This window comes from Carcharhinus amblyrhynchos, chromosome 23, assembly GCF_965287045.1.
Source record: "Carcharhinus amblyrhynchos chromosome 23, sCarAmb.v2.hapA, whole genome shotgun sequence".
In the NCBI taxonomy this organism is placed as follows: Eukaryota; Metazoa; Chordata; class Chondrichthyes; order Carcharhiniformes; family Carcharhinidae; genus Carcharhinus; species Carcharhinus amblyrhynchos.
Window position 1 is genome coordinate 20,462,320 of NC_137346.1, and position 22,350 is coordinate 20,484,669.

The 22,350-nt window shown below is 44.8% G+C and overlaps 1 protein-coding gene across 2 annotated transcripts in view; it reads left to right on the forward strand.

Moving 5' to 3' along the window:
• sez6b (seizure related 6 homolog b) overlaps positions 1-22,350 on the forward strand; it is an 854,076-nt gene that overhangs the window by 816,113 nt on the left and 15,613 nt on the right. The window contains exons 13-16 of one of the 2 annotated variants that reach the window (XM_080210324.1): positions 206-400; positions 2,078-2,116; positions 6,133-6,250; positions 9,650-9,752. In XM_080210324.1, coding sequence (XP_080066450.1) covers positions 206-400; positions 2,078-2,116; positions 6,133-6,250; positions 9,650-9,752 — 455 coding nt within the window. Of the gene's footprint in view, positions 1-205; positions 401-2,077; positions 2,117-6,132; positions 6,251-9,649; positions 12,539-22,350 lie in introns of those variants that run through there. The other variant, XM_080210323.1, reaches the window with a different exon arrangement.

Here is a 22,350-nt window from a genome sequence, read left to right on the forward strand (position 1 = left end):
CAACCCAACTCATTCTCAGAATGGGCAAGGTAGCTGCATCATTACAAATCCAATGAGACAGTATACATTGCTGTTTCTTTATTACGAGCTATTAGATTGGTTCTTAAGTAACATGTTGTGAACTATGTAAAAAGAATTATATTGTGTCTATCATTTTTTAAAATTCTGCTACAACTGAAATTATTTTTGGTGTTGATGTTTGTAGCGGAGGTGTTTGAACCTTGTCACAACCCCGGAGTGCCCGACAACGGTTATCAGACCACAGAGAAGAAATTGTACCAAGCAGGGGAGACCTTGAGATTTGGCTGTTATGATGGTTATGAGCTAACAGGGGAAGCCACCATCAAGTGTGTTCCAGGACACCCCTCAGAGTGGAGCAACCCACCTCCATTCTGCAAAGGTAATACTTAAGTTTTAAGTTTATTCATTCAGCTTACATTAACACTGCAATGAAGTTATTATGAAAATTCCCTTGTAACCACACTCCAGCGCCTGTCCGGGTACACTGTGGGAGAATTTAGCACGGCCAATGCACCTAACTACATCTTTTGGACTGTGGGAGGAAACCGGAGCACCCGGAGGAAATCCACGCAGACATGGGTAGAACATGCAGACTCTGCACAGACAGTGACCCAAGCCAGGAATCGAACTTGCATCCCTGGTGCTGTGAGGCAGCGGTGCTGACCACTGTACCACTCACCTGATAGAGTAAACTATGAAGTCTTGCTTCTTTCAGATAAACCTCGTTGGTCTTATGGGGGAAAGTCCGCTTTGCCAATAATGTTAAGCGCACTTAATTCGCTGAGAATAGTTTTGCTATTGGATTAACTGTTTGTGAATCATGCATGTGTACTCAGCTGACATTTCATTCCATCTCATTTGTAATGTTATTGGCATTACACTGATGATTCAGTCCAATTTTGCCCATTTTACATCGCTTGCCTACATATGGGCCTGCCTTTGATGACCCAAGTGTACTTAACCATTTTCCATGTAGAAAGGATGGCCATGACACTGTGCTCCATCACCTAAGGTGCAGATGTTTCATGTTTGTTATACAATTGGAACACCAAAGAAATATTTGGTGTGAACAGTGGATCAGAATCAAAATCATTTCTGTAATGTCTTTTTTAAATTCATTTTTATGCCATATGGATGTTGCTGGCGAGGCCAGCATTTATTAACTATCCCTAATTGTCCCTTGAGAAGATGGTGGTGGGCTGCCTTCCAGAACCACTGCAGTCCATATGGTGTCAGTGCACCCAGAGTGCTGTTAGGGAGAGAGTTCCAGGATCTTGATCCAGCCACAGTGAAGGAACGTTGATATGTTTGCACGTCAGGATGGTGAGTGGCTTGGAGGGGAACTTGCAGGTGGTGGTGTTCCCAGGTACCTGCTGCCCTTCTAGATGTTAGCAGTTGTGGGTTTGGAAGATACTGCCTAAGGAGCCTCAGTGAATCGGCAAATTATAGATGGTACAGTTCGGTTTCTGGTCAGCTGTAAGCCCCAAGATGTTGACAATGAGGGATTCAGCAACAGCAATGCTGCCAAGGAGAATGTCAAGGAGCGATAGTTAGATTCTGTCTTCTGGGAGATGGTCATAGCCTGGCACTTGTGCGGGGCAAATGTTATTTGCCACTTGTCAGCCCAAGCCTGGATATTGTCCAGATCTTGTTGCGTTTGAACACGGACTGCTCCGGTATCTGAGGAGTTGTGAATAGCGCTAAACGTCGTGTAATCATTGACGAACATCCCCACCTCTGACAGTATGATGAAAGGAAGGTCATTGATGAAGCAGCTGAAGATGTTTGGGCTCAGGACACAGAAAATGAAAAATATAGCCCTTAAATAGCCCCAAAACAAAGCAGTAATGCATATTTAAAAAAAACAGATTTGGTTTTAATCATATACCGAGTCTAATTACACATGGACAAAAGAAAAATCACCAGTTTCAAAGTCTAAAACTCTGTAAAAGTCCCTAAATCTGATGTTAGGAGAATGTAATTTACCTTCTGTCACAGTAAAACCTCAGTTCTGCTGACACCACTGAAAATGACATCTCTCTGGTTTTCATTTCAGTTACTTTTGACAAGTACTTCAATGAACGTAGACTGGAAGGTAAGAGAACATGGTTGACCTTTAATGCCCTCAAGGATGAATAATAAGTACAGCTTTGACTGGGAGTCCCCCCCACCCCCCCCACCACAGATGTGGCCGATTCTCCTTGGGCAACAAGGGACAGGCAATAAATGCTGGTCAGCTAGCGATGCCCATGTCCCAGAAACGAATTAATTTTTAAAAATCGAACCCATCGGTGTCTCCTGTTCCATAGTTACAGATCTTAGAAGTGACCTAGGGGACAAAATATATCTGACGTAAGAATGCCCGCCGCCCCCCGGATGGTTAGTGCAGGCTGATGACATTAAGGGTGCACAGACCTGATGTGGAACTTTGCCCACAGGGAATCCCATTTTTGCTCATCGCAGTTAAACGTAGAAAATCTTAGGGAATGCAGACCCACAGTTATGGGCTGGAATATTAGCGTCGCGCCCACCCGTGGGAATCAGAGTGGACTATGGAAAGGTCAGTAGACCTTGGGTGGGATTTTACGGTTTCATAGAAATCATAGAAACCCTACAGTACACAGAGAGACCATTCAGCCCATCAAGTCTGCACCGACCACAATCCCACCCAGGCCCTACCCCCATATCCCTACGTATTTTACCCGGTAATCTCTCTAACTTACACATCTCAGGACACTAAGGGACAATTTAAGCATGGCCAATCAACCTAATTCGCACATCTTTGGACGGTGGGAGGAAACTGGAACACCCGGAGAAAACCCACACAAACACAAGGAGAATGTGCAAACTCCACACAGATAGTGCCCAAGCCAGGAATCGAACCCAGATCCCTGGAGCTGTGAAGCAGCAGTGCTAACCACTGTGCTACCACACCACCCCCATTACCGTTTCGGGACGAACAAGGCCAGAAAATGCCACCCTCGGTCTCTGTTTCATGCCAGTGAAGATGTACTGGGAACATGGGCCCATGGAATGACTGCTTACTTGCTTTTCCCAGCTAGGCTGATGGCGCACCAGATTCATTTCTCAACAATATTTCAATTACAAAGCAGCAGAATAATTATACTACATCAGCAAACAAGCACATTAAATCAAGATGGGCTATGGATCATCTAACCCATGCTCCTTTATTGCACTCGAAGCTCTAGGGAATATGTGATTGCCAGTAATGTACTGTAATGTCGGCAGTTTATGGTTTGAATAAACTGTAGCTGATTTACTTATTAATCCATGCCAGAAATGTTTCGTGGTGGCAAGTGTTGCTGTGTGTAGTTCTTAAGATCAACAAATTACTGAATCCATTCGCAATGGATAAAGCGTTTTGAGGTTCTGACCCGGCTTTATTGACTAATGAGAAGTGCTTTAAAGTTTTAATGGAGATGAATGTAAAGTGATACATCTTAGAATAGGAAATCGAAAACATTCACACAGTGAACAAATCTAACTACACAAGCCTGGGATCGTGGAACTGAGTAAAGCTGGCTCTGAGGAAAATATAGCACCAAGAGATTTCTATTATTGGGAGAACATCAGTCACAATCCAAAAAGAAAATGACCCAGCCAAACTGACTAAACAAAATAATAGAACATAAATTACATCCCACTCCTCTGGAGGCATGTGGCTTTCCGGTACCTTCATTCAGCAAAGCTGAGGTGAGTGGGTTAGAATCATAGAATCCCTACAATGCTGAAAGAGGCCATTCAGCCCATCAAGTCTGCACCCACCACAATCCTACCCAGCCCCTATCCCTTTAACCCTTTGCATTTAACCTGCCAGTCTGCTTGACACTTAAGAGGCTATTTGGCGTGACCAATGCACCTAATCCACCCTACACATCTTTGGACGATGGGAGGAAAGCAGAGCATCTGGAGGAAATTGGAGGGGATTCCAACATAGAGCTAAGCAGCAGAATTGAGACCATAGGACTTGGGGCTCTCAGCTATTGGGGAAGAATTGTGGAAATTAGCCTGTTTTCATCAAAGAGGAAAAAAAGTGATTATTGATGAGGAGTTGTCTAAAGCATTTAAAATGCTGAGAGTTACAGATGGACACACAGAGATATTGAGGCACTTCATCTGGAGACAGTGCAGAGAAGAGCCTTAAGCTGATCATTGAACGAGATGTGTGCATTTATATAGCAACTTGCTCATCCTCAGGAGGTCCCAAAGCACCTTACAGCCAATTATTTTTCTTTTGTTTTCCATTGTCATTACTGTTGTACAGAAATGCAGCAACCAATTTGTGCACAGTAAGATCCCACTAAAGCAATGAGATAATTAGTCAGTGTATTTGTTTGGTAGCATTGAATGCGAGATTGATGTTAACCAGGGGAGAGCTCTTCAGCTCTTCTTTGAATAAGATCACGAAATTTTTAACATCAATTTGAGAGAGCCACAGTTTATAACCCTTCAAATGATGATGTCCTGACAATACAGTAAAGTTCCATCTCTCGCAACTTCCTTGTGCATGTTTTCACACACCCGTACTTTGTACGTTGCATCATCCATTGCACAAGCAGTGTTTGCTTAACCATAAGACCATAAGACGTAGGAGCAGAATTAGGCCACTCGGTCCTTCAGGTCTGCTCTGCCATTCAATCGTGGCTGATATTTTTCTCATCCCTATTCTCCTGCCTTTTCTCCATAACCACTTATCCTTTTATTAATCAAGAACTATCTATCTCTGCCTTAAATCTCAATGGTCTGCCTTCCACAGCCTTCTGCGGCAAAGAGTTCCACAGGTTCACCACTCTCTAGCTGAAGAAATTCCTCCTCTGTTTTAAAGGATTGTTCCTTTAGCTTGAGGTTGTGCCCTCTGGTTCTAGTTTTTCCTACTAGTCAAAACTCTACGTCCACTCTATCCAGGCTACGCAGCATCCTGTAAGTTTCAATAAAATCCCCCTCATCCTTCTAAACTCAGTATGCAGCACCTTGTCAAAGGACATCTGGAAATCTAAATAAATCATGTCCACCGGTTCTCCTTTATCTAACTTCCTTTGTACCTCCTGAAAGAACTCGAACAGATTTGTCAGACATGACCTCCCTTTGACAAAGCCGTGCTGATCCAGTCTTATTTTATCATGCATTTCCCAGTACTCAGCAATCTCATCTTAAATAACGAACTCTAAAAACTTGCCAATGACTGGAGTCAGGCTAACCAGCAAATAATTTCCCATCTGCTGTCTCCCTCCCATCTCAAACAGCAATGTTACATTAGCTACTTTGCAGTCCTCTGGGACCCTCCCTGACTCAAGTGATTCCTGAAAGATCGCCATCAATGCTTCCACAATTGCCTCAACTATCTCTTTTGGAAGCCTAAAGTGTAATCCATCTGGTCCAGGTGATTTATCCATGTTCAGACCTTTCAGTTTCCCAGAACCACCTTCTTAGTGATGGGCATCGCGTTTGAAGTGTTCAAATTTTGCAAAAGATCTCTTATTTTACAATTGCTGTGTGCAAATCAGATTTAATTCACTATGGCCGGAATGTCTGACCCCCACCCCACCCCCCAGGTTACAGAGTTTGAAGTTACGGAGAAAATCCCCCAGTCGCCACACTGTGGTACCTATTTGGGTACACTGAGGAAGAATTTAGCATGGCCAATCCATCTGACCAGCACACCTTTCGAACTGTGGGAGGAAACCAGACCACCTGGACGAAACCCACACTGACACAGGGAGAACATGCAGACTCTGCACAGACAGTGACCCAAGCCAGGAATCGAACCTGGGTCCCTGGTGCTGTGAGACAGCACTGCTAACCAGTGTGCCACCATGCTGTGTGGTGCCATGTTTCCTGCATTACAACATTGATAAAATTTGAATAAGTACTTCATTTGCGATATCTGGTGGTCATCAGAAGTGCTGTATAGATGCAAATTGTTCTTACCTTTTCATTTGAAATAGAAACATTTCAAACAAGAAAAGACAGGAGAATTAATTTAGTGGAGAGCTATTTGTGAATGTATGTTTTACAGTGTGTGAATGGTAGATGTGTCCTTTGGGAGATGTGTATTATTTTATGTGTGTAAGATACCTGCTTCTCTTGCAGTGGCCAAGCCCGCATCCTCTCTGAGCCAGATGCAAGGAAGTAATATCGCCATTGCAGTGTTCATCCCGGTGATCGTCATAGCTCTTCTCATTGGCGGGATCTATTGCTACTTCACAAAGTAAGTCCTTACAGAAAATGCTAAGTTATCAGCTGGGCCTGAACATAGTAACGCAGTATATTCAGCTTCTGCAGCTAGTAGTTAATAAATCTGCATGAAAGCAAGAATAGAATATTCAGAATATTAACAAATTGCCTTGCAGAAAGCCTGTTTAAAACTTCTTGAAGTTTCATTTTTCTTATTGCAAAGTTCATTGGTCCTTTTTTTATATTGTGACAAAATATCTTATGAATGGACAGGTGTAGGTTATTATTCGGAAATCTGATGTCTTTCCTAGAATCCCATAGAATCCCTACAGTGCAGAAGGAGGCCATTCAGCCCATCAGGTCTGCACTGACCACAATCCCACCCAGACCCTATTCCTGTAACACCACATGTTCATCCTGCTAATCCCCCTGACACTAGAGTCAATTTAGCATCAACCTAACCAGCTTTCCTGCACACCTTCATCCAGCAAAGCTGTGGTGGGTGGGTTAGGATCATAGAATCCCTACAGTGCTGAAAGAGGCCATTCAGCCCATCGAGTCTGCACCGACCACAATCCCACCCAGGCCCAATCCCTGCAACCCCACTCATTTACCCTGCTAGCCTGCCGGACAATTAGGGGGCAATGTACCACAGCCAATCCACACATCTTTGGAGTGTGAGAGGAAAGCGGAGCACCCGGAGGAAAGCCATGCAGACACGGGGAGGATGTGGAAACTCCACACTGAGAGTGAACCGAGGCCAGAATCAAATCTGGCGCTGTGAGGCAGCAGTGCTAACCACTGTGGCACCGTGCTGCCCATCTTAACTTCATGAAGGATTTAATAGGTTACACTTTTCTAATTAATAATAGAGGAATACTTTCATCTAAAGAGCGGCTTAACAAGCTGCATCATATGTTAGGTCCTATTTCAGCAGGAGGACAGCTTACCCTTAACCCTTAACTTTGATTGCTGCACCAGTAATTCAATGAACATTCAGCTGACATAGTTTAAGGATTCCACATTACGGGCTGGAGTTTCCACTTCAGGCATGATCAGCAATGGGTGTGCAAAATTGCAGTTAAAACTGCGTTACTTTTACCAAAACCAAATTATAGTTCAAGTTTCCCTAGGGCAGCATGGTGGTACAGTGGTTAGCACTCTGCCTCACAGCACCAGGGATCCAGGTTCAATTACCGGCTTGGGTCACTGCCTTTGCGGAGTCTGCACATTCTTTGCATGGGTTTCCTCCAGGTGCTCCAGTTTCCCCCCACAGTCCAAAGACATGCGGGTTAGGTGGATTGGCCATGCTAAATTGCCCCTTAGTGTTAAGAGGACTCGCTAAGGTAAAGTGCATAGGGATAGGGTCTGGGTAGGATTGTGGTCAGTGCAGACTTGATGGGCCAAATGGCCTCCTTTTGTACTGTAGATTCTATGATTACTAATTCATTTGTGCAATCACAAACATTAACATACTTCCCCCAACTATGAAATCAAACAGCATAATAGTTACTTTCTTCCCCCTTACTTTAAAAGATGTTCCTTAATGTATTTAAGAGTTGGCTCCTGGTGCAATTTTATTTATATGGCTGAAAAGGATTTTTCACAAAAATGTAAGTATTTTTAATTTGTATTTGTCTCATCCACTGGCTGTAAGAAATCTGGTTTCAAAAGCTGAAACTTACTTTTAAAAACCACACAAACCTCTGCGCCTTTCTTGGTGTATGTTATTCCAGCAGCAATTAACAAATCAGGGATGGGAAACATGTCTACTTTTTCCCAAACTTAACACAGGAGCACGGAAGCCAATGATAGGGCCTGTACCACTGCTTTGCCTCAGATCAGCAAGTTGAATACAAACCAGTGATTGAACCTTGAGCCTTCCTACTCTGTGCAACTTGGCTACTTGCTGTTTATCAATGGCACAGTTTATGAACTAAATCTCAAATGTTGGCAAGCCCAAGTGGCACTCCGCGCTTATAGCTTTTGTCCAGCCTCTACTAGTCTGCCACATCCATGCTTTTTTTTTGGTGCCTCTTGGTGTTTCATTGCTGTCCCGGCCCACCTCCCACATTGCACCCTCTGTAAACCTGTGCTCTGCCACCCAAGTCTTAACCCATACCACATCCATGGTCGGGCATTGGGGAGAGTTACAGAACACAGAGATCTAGGGGTGCATGTTCATAGGTCCTTGAAACTGGAGTCACAGGCAGATGGAGTGGTGAAGAAGGCATTCAGCATGCTTGGTTTCATCAGTCAGAACATTGAATACAGAAGCTGGAATATCTTGCTGAAGTTGTACAAGACATTGGTAAGGTCACACTTGGAATGCTGCGTGCAATTCTGGTCACCATATTATAGAAAATATATTATTAAACTAGAAAGAGTATAGATAAGATTTACTAGGATGCTACCAGGACTTGATGGTAGGATCCTAGAGAGGCTGGATAGACTGGGACTTTTTCCTCTGGAGCACAAAAGGCTGAGGGGTGATCTTATAGAGGTCTATAAAATAATGAGGGGCACAGATCAACTTGATAGTCAATACCTTTTCTGAAAAGTAAGGGAGTCTAAAACTAGATGGCATAGGTTTAAGGTGAGAGGGGAGAGATACAAAAGTGTCCAGAGGGGCAATTTTTTCACAGGGGGCGGTGAGTGTCTGGAACAAGCTGCCAGAGCTAGTAGTAGAGGCGGGTAAAATTTTGTCTTTAATGAAGCGTTTAGATAGTTACATGGGTATGATGGGTATAAAGGAATATGGGCCAAATGTGGGCAATTGGGATTGGCTTAGGGGTTTTAAAAAAAAGGGTGGCATGGACAAGTTGGACCGAAGGGCCTGTTTCCCTGCTGTAAACCTCTATAACTCCATGAAATCCCATTCATCTCTCCTCTAGAGCATTGTCTTCCTGTCTGTCAATGCCTCGATTTTAAAAACCCCATCCCTTTTTTTATTCAAATCCCTCGTGACTTTGCCTATCTTTGTAATCTCCCAATCCTGCAACCTTCTAAGATTTTGGTGCTCCTTTAACCCTGGCCTCTAGTGCTTGCTTGATCTTAGTTGCTGCACCATGGGTGGCTGTGCCTTCAGCTGCCTGGTCCGTGAACTCTGGAATATCCTCCCTGAAATCCTTTAATTTCTCTTCCTTCAAAACACTCCTTAAAACCTACCTCTTCCACCAAACATTTAGTCGTCTGTCCAAAGATCTCCTTCCCTGGCATAGTGTCAGGTTTTCTCTGATCAGGCTCTTGTGAAGGGCCTGTGATGTTTCGCTCTGTCAAGAGTGCCACATTAATGCAAGCTGTTATTGTAGTGCGAGGGCCCGTCGACACTCGGTCTCGGTAACAGCGGACTATTTGTAGCCTGACGTTCTTTCTCCAAGAAGAGGTTTGACCGAAGCTGAGTTGGACTCTTTTGCTTCCCTTCTCTCCCCAGGCTCCAGGGAAAGTCCACGCTAAGGTTGCCTCTGGCCGGCCCTCATCCCTACAACCACATCACCGTGGAATCGGCATTCGACAATCCCATATACGAGACAGGAGTAAGTAATGAACCCCTCCAGCTGAGGGACTTGGATCCTGAAAGTGCGCCTGCCCTTCCCTGAACAGCTTCCATCACATCACAGTTGTCTCTCACCGGCTGCATGCCATTGGCTCGCAACTGTCCTGAAGCCATCAATCTGTCATCTCACCAATTCTTCGCACATCTATTTAAAAAATCATTACCATTCTAATTTATTTTCAGTATAATTTTTGTTGCGGTTCCAGTGTGACTTTTTGGTGTGTCGTCTTATTTTCCTTTTCTTAGTTTCTGTTTATGGGTACGTTATTTTGTTGGAAAACTTTCTGTATCGGTTAACATGTTCACCTCGATATTTCCGGCGGCTTCTGTCTATCTATTGCTTTGGAATCGATGACTTTTGATGTAAGTGTCACTTTTGGTGCAGTGTCCCTGGGTCTCAGGATGTTGAAGAGTTGTCACTGAACATGCAATAAAAGGAGGCAGGATGAATAGAAATCCAGAAACACTCAGAAAAGATTGTCAGCGAACTAGAAATTCGATATCTATTGAGTGGCCTTGGCAACACAAAATTGAGAGATTCCTCCCTCCAATTCCCCGTGCTTTTCTCAGCATCCTTGTACATGTGGCTACCTCACAGTGTTGCCAGACAAACCTCACCCATTCGTAGCCGTATTATTAGTAGATAATGAACAAAATATATCTAGGGTTACTGAGATTAATTCTGTCCTTTTCGAAAAGAATCCAGATGTGCGGTTCAAATTCTGAAGCAAGGGCCATTTACCTGAGATTGGATTAATACCCTTCAGCATCTTACAAACTACTTACGTCTCAGCCACTGGCAAACTGACTGATCTCACTGCTTTACAACAGACCTGGGGGACGTGGTGAGATGGGAACGGGGGCAGTGGAGGGGAAGGGGGTCGTCGTCAAGCACTGACATCCCAGTTTAAAGGCTTTTAAATCACAAGCCCTTGATCACCTATTCAATGCTTTATGATCTATCTCATCTTCTCCCCTCGCTCTCTTTCACATTGATCCTGTACGCCTTGTCTCCGCAATCTTAATTTAAACATCTTTTAAATGCTTTTTTTTTGACCCGTTAGAATATTTTTACAATACGGCCTATGATTCAGAATTAAAATGCTGTAAATCATTTAGTGAAGAGAGTGGCTGACATTTTAAAAATGTTCACTATTTTCTCCCGTTCGCCAGTTGGAGCAGAAAACAAAATCTTCCAGTGTGGAAATATCCAATCTCTATTTACTTTCAGTAAATTAAACAGGTCAAAATCCCTCCCTAACTGCAGTGTGAGTGTACCAACACCACATGGACTGCAGCGGCTCAAGAAGGCAGCTCACCACCACCTTCAAGGACAATTAGTGATAAGCAATAAATGTTGGCATGGTCAGCGATGCCTGCATCCCGTGACTGAATAAAATAAATAAAGCAAAGAATAGTACCTAATGCTCATGACTACCTTTTGCTACAACTGGCAAATGGAATAACCTAGTTCAGAAGTCTTGCACTTGATAGAAGTCAATAAGGTCACAGTGAGCTTCAGTGAAGCAATTTTTTTAAAACGAGGTCTTTTGGCGAAGACAGAAATGAGATGTTTATGGATGTTTTACTTGTTCAGATGTAATCCCTCTGTCTGCTATTTCAGTGGACACTCTAACACATTGAAAGCAACTCGGTGATAATTCCAATAAAGTAACAGAAAGGAATTTCGTGAAAATGCGATAAGTGTTTGACATTGTCCAGAACAATTTCACTCCACTAATGTTTGCTTCAAACCTGTCCAAAGCAAAGTGAAAAATGATGCCATTGGAGCCAAGGGCAGCAACATTTTCTCATTTTCAGTAGAGGGAAGCGAGGCTACAAAGTCAGCCAGCAGACCGGTGAGGCAGTCAAGGAATGCACGTAGTGTTTGCCACTTCACAAATGCTGTTGCAACCATAGTGCAGAAAGATTTCAGGTTAGATTCCATGGGAGAAATTTTCCAAGGTGCCCCTTCTGCTGGATTTAGTAGACAATCAGCAATAACTCCTGCTTTCCCAATTAGCCAATGTGTGAAACCCACGCTAATTGCGTAGGGGAGGGTGGCAGTGCTGGGTAAACTATGTCCTGGTGTTCAGCAGGGAGTAAGTGACATGTCAATTCATCTAGTGACCAACCCAAATCAAAATGTCAAGGTTCTGAATCGAAGTATTAAAGCAGTGACTCACAAAAATTCAAAACCCAGAAAAAAATGAAATGGAAACTCTTCCAAGCTTTGGACTTGCACTTGCCTACAAATAGATCCAGCGTAGTATTAGTATTCCGGAGGGAGTACTCTGCGAGATGCGACTGTATGGAAAAGAATGATATTTTGCTATACTGGAATCCATTCTCTAGTTGTTAAAAATGATTGTTACTTTCAAGGTGGTGATTTATTTTCCAACCAGATTGACCAACAAATTAGCTTTAAGATGGAAACAGTGAGACCAAAACATACGCCAAGCTTTACCGTATAATATTGTATAGAATACGCAATACTAAATACCCTGTGGGGGGGAAGAAAATCTGTATATTCAATCCAATAGCTTTATATGCAATGGAAAGTTGGAATATTAAAAATGAAACACAAAAAACATCTAATGCCAGTCCAACTAAAGTATTGTACCATATGCACAAAGATTTCCTCCCAATTTACTTGTTATTTATTATAAGAATACTGCGCCAAACTGGAATATGTGATTGCTAATATGGTCTCTAGTAACTGTGGATGAATACTAATTTATTATTAAAGTGTGTGGCATCTGTTTATTTTGTTTGCTGTTGTTTCTTACTCTTCACTCATTTTTGTGATTTTCTTCATGGGCTACCTGGGGCTGGATTATGAAATGTCCCTGGCACCGTTTTCCGTGACAGAGAACAAGCAACCCAACAGAAAGTAGAGTTAACAGCTCCCCGGTCCTCAAAAATTAACTTCGCAAGCTAATTTTGAGGCAATGACATTCAGTCTTTGGCTTCCTATTGCTTGTAGTGATTGCCATTTTAAACTGTAATAGACATCTCCGCAACTCATGAATCAATCGCTCCAGTTCTCATCCCATTTGGCGGCGAGATTAGCTCATTTCAGAGCAAGAGGTGTCAAAAAGAGATTGGCACGGGTCTCACTGGCACAGTGGTTACAACTCCTAATTTAAAACAAATTTGGCCAATTGCTCCTCAAGCCAACATAAATTTTATTGGCCTCATACAAAAGAACGGCTGCTTGGCTCTGCCCGTGTCCAGCTCAGTGTTGTCGCCTCATATTTCAGCCATTAGTTTGGGTTGTCACCTTTCTCTACACATGTTAACCCTAACACAGCCATTATTCTTTATATATATATATGTCTGTTTTTTTTTAAATGCTGATCAAAAATGCCCCTGGCTAACCTCTATACAAATGTCTGAATTTGGGCTGGGAGTGAAACAAATTGCCAAGTTGTCAGTGCCAGAAAATGTTAGAGGCTCTATTTCTGGGAGATAGTCACAGAATCTCACCCCATTATGGTTCTTCTATAAATCAACAATCATGAACCTTCATTGCACCAATTATAGTAATTAGGACTCAGTCGTTCATCAGACTACAGAAAGGAGGCCAGAATTACTGAACGATTGTGTGTGGAGAAAATGCTGTCGGTTTGACTGATGGACCAAGTGGTCTGTTTCCTGTGCTGTACACTATTGTCATTCTATAAGGCAAAGGGCTTGGTTCTGGAGTGCCCCATCAAAGAGCTGGTACAAATGTGATGGGCCAAATGGGCTCAGTGCTGCTAACCTTCTATGGTTCTAATCAACTTTCGTGAAAAACAATTTACAGCATCATAATCTGGAGAGTCTAAATATCCAATTTGTATTATTTATGTAACTTTTCCTATTCGGGAGTCCCCACCTATTCTCTGGGCCAGAGTTGTTATAATTATGTGAGGCCTCCCTATATGTTCCACAAGAGAACTAAGAGCCTCAGGCTGGAATCTTCCCCCATGGGTCATGAATCTGAGATCAGGACTATGTCCCGAGCCCCTGCTAGCCAGCAAAAACATCTGCCGGCTTGACTCCACAGGAGGTGACAACTTAAGAGGCTCCTGCTCCTGTTAAAGACGCATACAAGAACACAAGAAGCAGGGATTGGCTACCAGGCCCTTCAAGACTGGCCCACCATTCACTATGTTCATGGCTGATCTATGCCGGCCTCAACTCCTTTTATGTGCCATTTCCCCGTAGCCCTCTATTCCTCAATCTATTGAGTATTTGTACCTCAACTTTAATTACTTCTTATGATCCAACCTCCACCACCCTTTGAGGCAGAAAATCCCAGAGATTCACCACTCTGTCCATGAGAGGAAATATCTACGCCCCTCTATTTTAAATGATTAGCCCTTTATCTTGCGGACAGCCGGCAAGTTGCTGAGGTGAGAAGCCCGATTAGAAGACAGTCCAGGATGGCCGGCAGGCCCATTGGGAGAAGCGGGCACTGAGGAGTCAGGAAGACAAACACGAGGAAGCCTCAAAATGGCAGCACTCTCAGATACCCTCTGCAAATTTGCGAATGAAGAGGTCAATAGTTAGTTGGGCCATCTAAGTGGAGGAGGAATCACCCCCCTCCCATGAAGGATTGGTTTTGGCCCGGGACTGCAGCCTGTCACCCTTTCAGACAGCCCCTTGGTTGCGGTATGGAGCTTCGGGTTTTGAAGGCCCCAGCCCCACTCCCAAGAAGCTACCCAGTTTGACGATGATCAGGAGGCCACCCTGATGGTGAGGAACTGCTGCCTCCTTCTGAAAATGGCACCCAGGCGGGGCCCTTAATTGACCTAATTAGCTGTTGATTGTGTACCCTGCCCACCCCTGGGAAACTCGCACAGAGGTGGGACAGTGTCGGTGAGCTGTCTCTACATGTAACTAGCTGAATTTAAGGTTTAAGTTTATTTATTAGTGTCACAAATAGGCTTGCATTAACACCGCAATGAAGTTACTGTGAAAAATCCCTAGTCGCCACACTCCGCACCTGTAGGTACACTGAGGGAGAATTTTAGCATGGTCGATGCACCTAACCAGCACGTCTTTCGTACTGTGGGAGGAAACCGGAGCACCCGGAGGAAACCCTTGCAGACATGGAGAGAACATGCAGACGCCGCACAGACAGTGACCCAAGCCAGGAATCAAACTCAGTTCCCTGGCGTTATGAGGCAGCAGTGCTAACTACTGTGCCACCATGCCACCCCCTAATTTCCATGTGCCTTTGCCTCCAAAACTCACCAAAGGGAAAATTCAACCTTAAAGAGTGATTCTCATTGAGCAGGGAGGTTTCGTGGCTCAATGCTGTGTGCTAGGAGTACAGCATTGTGGTTGGTGTAGCCATTTATCAAATTAATGAGATACCATGCCCTGAGGAATAGGTTTGATTGTACAAGGAAAGAAATGCCAGCACTGTTTGGGTTCCATGTACCACATTCCACGACAGTATAGGATTAGCTCTATACTCTTTAGTATAGGATGTGCTCTCAACTGACCACATGGAGGTAACAGAACTGGTTCAGCAGGAGCTCCAGTTTCAGACAATAGCAACTATTGAAGAGCTATTGATTGCTGGCCAGCCCCACAATCCCTCATCACTGTCCTGGCCAAGTTCCCACCTGCCAATCGCTCGTCTCCCTGACCTCTCCGGATGAGCCCTGATGTCCCCACTCCCTGGCCAGCACTGATCTCCCAATCCTCCCACCTGGTCAGCCCCAATCTCGCCATCAGCCCTGACTCACGACCACCACCCCCCATGCCCAACAGTACCCACCTCACTCCCTGGCACTCCCAACCCCCAACCTCCCTTCCCCCCAAAGGTAGCCAGCCCCAATCACCACCCTCACACCTTCTACCTGCAATCCTCTGGCAGTGTGGCAACCCCACCAATCACCCACTCCCAATCAGCCCCATCTCCTTGGCACTACCTAATGCCCAATGGGCAGTGTGAAAGTGCTCCATGGGCATTGCCAGTTTGCCCCTTGGGCAGTGCCAGGCTGATACTGTTAGGCTGGTACTGCCCAGATTCACCCCCCTCTTATCCCTGACTGCCTGGGGGTCCTCCGCGGCCTCTTCTCTCCAGCAGGATGGGGGGCGCTTGTTCCATATTAGTGGGGAGCAGTTGCAAACCTCATTTGAGTAACCCACTCCCGGCCAGGGGTAAGACTCTAGTGAGCCCGGAAACTTTTGTCCCAGGCCCACTAATCAAATGCAAGTGCGGATTACAATATGGAAATCAGTTCCGCACCGATTTCAGGGCTGATATCCCCTGGCCCGCTGCGCTGCTAGATCAATGCAGCGGGCTGGGAGAACCGTTCCCCAGAAGGTGAGAAGGTAAATGGAAGTCAAGTAGCAGGGAAGAGATGGGACATGAAAACAGAAAATGCTGGATAAATTCAGCAGGCCTGGCAGCACACGTGGAGAACAAAACTGAGGGTTGAATTTTTCCATCCCCCCAGCCACAGGAATTGTAGTGGGCAGTGGGGGGGGCAGACCATGCAAAAGTCTGTTGACCGCAGGCGGGATTTTTCCGTTTTGGAGCGAGAGCGATCGGAAAATCTTGCCCAGAGTCTGCAAGAATGTTCTTCAGCTCTGGAGAAGTCGCACAAATTCAAAACACTAACTCTGTTTCCTTCTCCACGGATGCTGCCAGACCTGCTGAGTTACCCAGCATTTTCTGTTTTTATTTCGGATTCCTTATTTTGCTTTTATTTAAGAGAAGGGAGTGTTGTAGATAGAACAAAGAACAAAGAAAATTACAGCACAGGAACAGGCCCTTCAGCCCTCCAAACCTGCACCGACCATCCTGCCTGACTGAACTAAAACCCCCTACCCTTCCAGGGATCGTATCTCTCTATTCCCATCTTATTCATGTATTTGTCAAGACGCTCCTTAAAAGTCACTACCGTACCCGCTTCCACTACCTCCCCCAGCAATGAGTGCCAGGCACTCACTACTCTCTGTGTAAAAAATCTGTCTCGTACATCTTTAAACCTTGCCCCTCGCACCTTAAACCTGTGCCTCTACTAATTGACTCTTCCACCTTGTGAGAAAGCTTCTCACTATCCATTCTGTCCATCCCTCTCATAATCTTGTAGATTTCTTTCAGTTGCCCCTCAACCTCCGTCGTTCCAGTGAGAACAAACCAAGTTTCTCTAACCTCTCCTCATAGCTAATGCCCTCCATACCAGGCAATATCCTAGTAAATCTTTTCTGTAGCCTCTCCAAAGCCTCCACATCATTCTGATAGTGTGGCAAACAGAATTGAACACTATATTCCAACTGTGGCCTAACTAAAGTTCTACAAAGCTTTAACATGACTTGCCAATTCTTAAATTCAATGCCTGGCCGATGAAGGCAAGCATACCATATGCCTTCTTGACTACCTTCTCCACCTGCATTGCCACTTTCAGTGACCTGTGTACCTGTACACCCAGATCCGTTCACCTATCAATACTGTTAAGGGTTCTGCCATTTACTGTATATTTCCTATCTGTATTAGACCTTCCAAACTGCATTACCTCACATTTGTCCAGATTAAACTCCATCTGGCAACTCTCTGCCCGAGTCTCTGACTGATCTATGTCCTGCTGTAACCTCTGATGGTCCTCATTGTTGTCCACAAATCCACCAACCTTTGTGTCACCCGCAAACTTACTAATTAAACCAGTTACATTTTCCTCCAAATCATTGATATTCCTGGGATATATTCCTATATAATTACTTCCTGGGATGCCCCAGGAATTCCCCTTCACACCAGAAAGGAAGGTGCTGAGGGTGGAAATAGCATTCAAAGGCTTAAGTGTTTCTACTGTAACAAGATGGGACGAGGTTATGCAGATTCCTTTAAGTTGGATTAAGACGTATTGGGATACACACGCACGATTCAGGAAAAGGAGGCTTATCTGAAAATATCAGCAATCGAGTTGTGGCAGAAGCTGGGTGTGATTTCAGGGGAGGTGAATAAGGTACGCAAGAGTAAAAAGAATTCATATCAGGAGGAAAAGTGACCCTTTAGCCTGAAAATCATGGCATAGAATCATTGAATCACTACAGTGCAGGAAGAGGCCATTTGGCCCATCGAGCCTGCACCAACAACAATCCCACCCAGGCTCTATCCCTGCAACCCCATGTATTTAATCCTCTTGATGTGGGCAATCAACCTAACCCATGCATGTTTGGAGTGTGGGAGGAAACCAGTGCATCGGAAGAAAACCCATGCAGGACTATGAAGAGAGACTAAATAGTCTGGGTCTGTACTCGTTGGAGTTTAGAAGGATGAGGGGGGATCTTATAGAGACGTATAAGATAATGAAAGGGATGGATAGGGTAAAGGTAGAGAGATTCTTCCCACTTAGAAAGGACAGTAGGACTAGAGGGCACAGCCTCAAGATAAGGAGGGGGAAGTTTAGATCGGAGGAGGAACTTCTTCACTCAAAGGGTGGTGAATCTCTGGAATTCTCTGCCCTTTGAAGTAGTGGAGGCTACGTCGCTAAATATATTTAAGTCACGGGTAGATAGGTTTTTGACAGAAAAGGGAATTAAGGGTTATGGGGAGAGAGCAGGAAAGTGGAACTTATCCACTTCAGATCAGCCATGATCTTATTGAATGGCGGGGCAGGCTCAAAGGGCTAGATGGCCTACTCCTGCTCCTATTTCTTATGTTCTTATGTTCTAGGCACAGGGAGAATATGTAAACTCCACACATCCACCCAAGGCCAGAATTGAACCCAGGTCCCTGGAGCTGTGAGACAGCAGTTTTAACCACTGTGCCACCATGCTGCCCTGGGACAGCTAAACCTGTAATTATATTAAGAGATATGTGAGCCACCCAACCCATTTGCTGGGGAAAGGCATAACTTGCCCCCCAAAAATGCATTAAAAGCCAAAAGTTTCAATAAATGGTATTGGCAGGTAGAATATACCCATACCTTTTTATTGGGTGTACTTGGAGTGTGACCTAATGTCTGGAACAGTGATAGCAGGAGTTGTTCAGAAGTTACAAATAGCTGACATCCTCCAGAAAAACTAATTTAGTTGGAGCAAAGGTAGTGGCTGTGTTTTATTCTTGAGCTACTGCAATTTGGGCAGCGTTTTAGCTGATGCGGACCAAATGATGAATTGCGAGCAAGTGTGGTATCAATTTCTGTGACGGTACTCCTGCTTATCCTTGCAGTTCGTTTGAGCACAACATATGAACACGGTGGCACAGTGGTCAGCACTGCTGCTTCACAGCACCAAGGGACCTGGGTTCGATTCCCGGCCTGGGTCACTATCTGTGTTGAATCTGTACATTCTCCCAGTGTCTGTGTGGGTTTCCTCCAGTGCTCTGGTTTCTCTCAGTCTGAAAGATGTGCTGGTTAGGTGCATTGGCCATGCTAAATTCTCCCTCAGTGTACCCAAACAGGTGCTGGAGTGCGGCGACTTGGGGATTTTCATAGTAACTTCATTGCACTGTTAATGTAAGCCTACTTGTGACACTAATAAATAAACTGAACTATAATTAATTTGACAACTCGATTTCCAGATGCCAACCCTTTAAGAACAATCAGAACTGAGGTAGCAGTAGAAAGGTAAACTCAATTAGTTGACTCAATATGCATTAGCAGTGGAGATCCAGTCAGATCAAATTCCAAATTTATGACTAAAATCTTTCAAAGCATCATGAGTAATTTGGGTATAAAACAGTTAAGCTCCACACACATCATCCATAGACACAGAGAGCTTTAGAGAGGTACCATCAAACTCCCAAAATTGGGCCCCCTATCTGAGGGACGATATGCTGGAGAGGGTCTTGAGGAGGTTCACAAGAGTGATCCCAGGAATGAAAATCTTGATGTATGAGGAGCATTTGAGGAATCTAGGTCTGTACTCGATGGAGTTTAGAAGAATGAAGGAATATCTCATTGAAACTTATGGAATAATGAAAGACCTGGATAGAATGAACGTGTGATGTTTCCAAAAGTAGGCGAGACTAGGACCCAAGGGCACATCCTCAGAATAAAGAGACAACCATTTAGAACTGAGATGAGGAGGAATTTCTTCAGCCAGAGGGTGGTGAATCTATGGAATTCATTGCCACAGAAAGCTGTGAAGGCCAGGTTATTGAGTGTATTTAAGACAGAGATAGATAGGTCCTTGATTGGTAAGAGGGTCAAAGGTTATGGGGAAAAGGCGGGAGGTTGGGATTGAAAAACTTATCAGCCATAATTGAATGGTGGAGCAAACTCAATGAGCAGAATGGTCTAATTGTGCTCCTATAATGGTCTTATATTATCATGAATATCCTCGTGATTGGGATAAAGGACTAGACTTTTATTTGGTATCTGAGATTCATGAATCTACTAGTTTTAGTCTTTTTGAATTAGTTTATGGAATGAGATAAGAGATGTAAAATTAATCAGAGAAGATTTTAGATCAGAGAGACAAATTCTCTATGTTAGATTATATGACCATGTTCCAGAATCTACTCAGAGGAGGCTAGAAAATGGTTGACAGACATCTTTAAAGTTTCTTAAACCAGGATGAAGAAATTAGCAGATAAGCAAGCTGAGAGCCAAACATTACAACAGAGGATGAAGTGATAGTGCATTGTCTTTACAAAGGGAACCTCTGAAAGCACGGTTCAGTGGTCCATACATGGTAATGACGAGGCTTGCTAAAGTAAATTGTTCGATAGACACCCCTGATCTCAGGAATTGGTTGTGTCATACCAACATGTTAAAACAATACCATTGTGGGGAGGGGGATTTTAAGAAGGAGCAGGTAGTAACACAGTAGAAAACAAAGGTGAGAGGGAGGCAGAAGGAGATTTAGACAGTTTCCAAATTGAACATCCTACTGTCCGGTTAGCTAACACTGAAATATTAGTACAGTTAGACACCATAGGGGCGATTCTCCCAGCCCACTGCACTATGGGAGATATAAGCAGAAGCTTCCCGCTGAGCGTCATGGTCTCCGCACATCTCCGGCCACTGGATTTCCAGCGGCATTAGCTCCGGGTCAGAAATCAGTGCGAAGCTGATTAAAATAGTTAAATCGCAATCTGCATCCCATTCGCAGGCCCGGATTGAAGTTTCTGGGCCCATTAGCCTTTCCCCACCTACCAGGGATGTTTCACTCCAATGGGCTTTACAACAGCACCCCATTAACAGGGAGCTGGTGGCCCAACCCCAGTGGAGTGAGGTGGGGGGGGGGGGGGGGGGGGTGGGTGGTGGGCGACAAAGACCCCCCGAGGAAGTCAGGGGTATGGGGGTGGTACCTCCTAGGCATTGCCAGCCTGACAGTGCTAGCCTGGATCCCTGGCACTGCTCAAGGGGCAAAGTGGCAGTCCCTAGGGGACACCTTGGCGTTGCCCACGGGATACTGGACAGTGCCGAGAGTGCTGGACCAGAGGGCAGGGCCTAAATGGGACGGCAAGGCCTCAGGGGGGATTGGTGAGCGTTAGAGGCCCTGCTGCCACTCTGTATTTGGGATTGGTGACAGAAGAACAGCTGATCGGGGTGGGGGGAACTTGTTGGCCTGCCTGGGGCGGGGAGGGGCGGGGCTGTGGATGGGGTCAGGACTGCCGGTGGCGGGGGAGGGAGATCGAGGTGGGTCGGGGGGGACTGCTGTGGGCACGTCTGGGACGACAGCCATCGGGGTGTGGGGAGGAGGTCGCACAGCCAGCAATGTAGGGTTGCGGGGCTGGCCAGCGATTGGGAGGCCAGCAGTGCGGGCTACTGCGCATGTGCCGATTTCAGCGCTGATAGCTCAGCACACGCACAGTGGCTCGCTCAGCGCTATGCTGCCACCTTGGCAGGCGGGAATAGGGCCTGCCCACAGATTTTCATCGAGAGTCACACTCGGGCACTCTGTGATGCACAGAGTGTGGGAGATACATTTCGAAAATCCCACTGAAAAAAATCCAGTGGGATTTGCTCCAGTTTTTACATAAATTCAGCACTTACAATTTTTTGGGGGAGAAACCCACCCCCATATTTTCAAACTTAGAAGCTGGGCAACGAGAAGAACTAGTGAAATTACTGATGGCATTTAAAGGAATCTATAAGGTGTCCAACTCCAGCTATGCATGATATGGATGTTGGAGTATCTTCTCCCATGAAATAACATCCACGTTGTTTAAGTCCAGATAAACAAGCTCAAGCGAAGGCAGGAATTCGATATGTGTTAGAAAAGCACCTAACTCATCTCGTCAAAGCAGGTGGAGTTCTCCAGTAAGGTCAGTGGCTAAACCTGATGGATCAATCAGACTCTGCATGGATTACACAAAGGTTAATGCAGGAACAAGAAACAGATTCCTACCCAACTGCCAAGAAAATTGTATTGACAGGGTTAGCACTGCCACATTCCTCGCTAAGATAGACTAATTGAAAGGATACTGGCAAGTACCTTTGACAGTCTGAGCTAAGCTTTTGTTACCCTAAAAGGTCTATACCAATGTTGAATGGCACCATTTGGACTAAAACAATGCTCCAGCCACTTTCCAAAGATTAATGAATCACTTTGTAACTTATTTCTAATCATGTAGTTTACTCGGACGACGTATTGATCTACAGAAACACTTGCAAGAATCA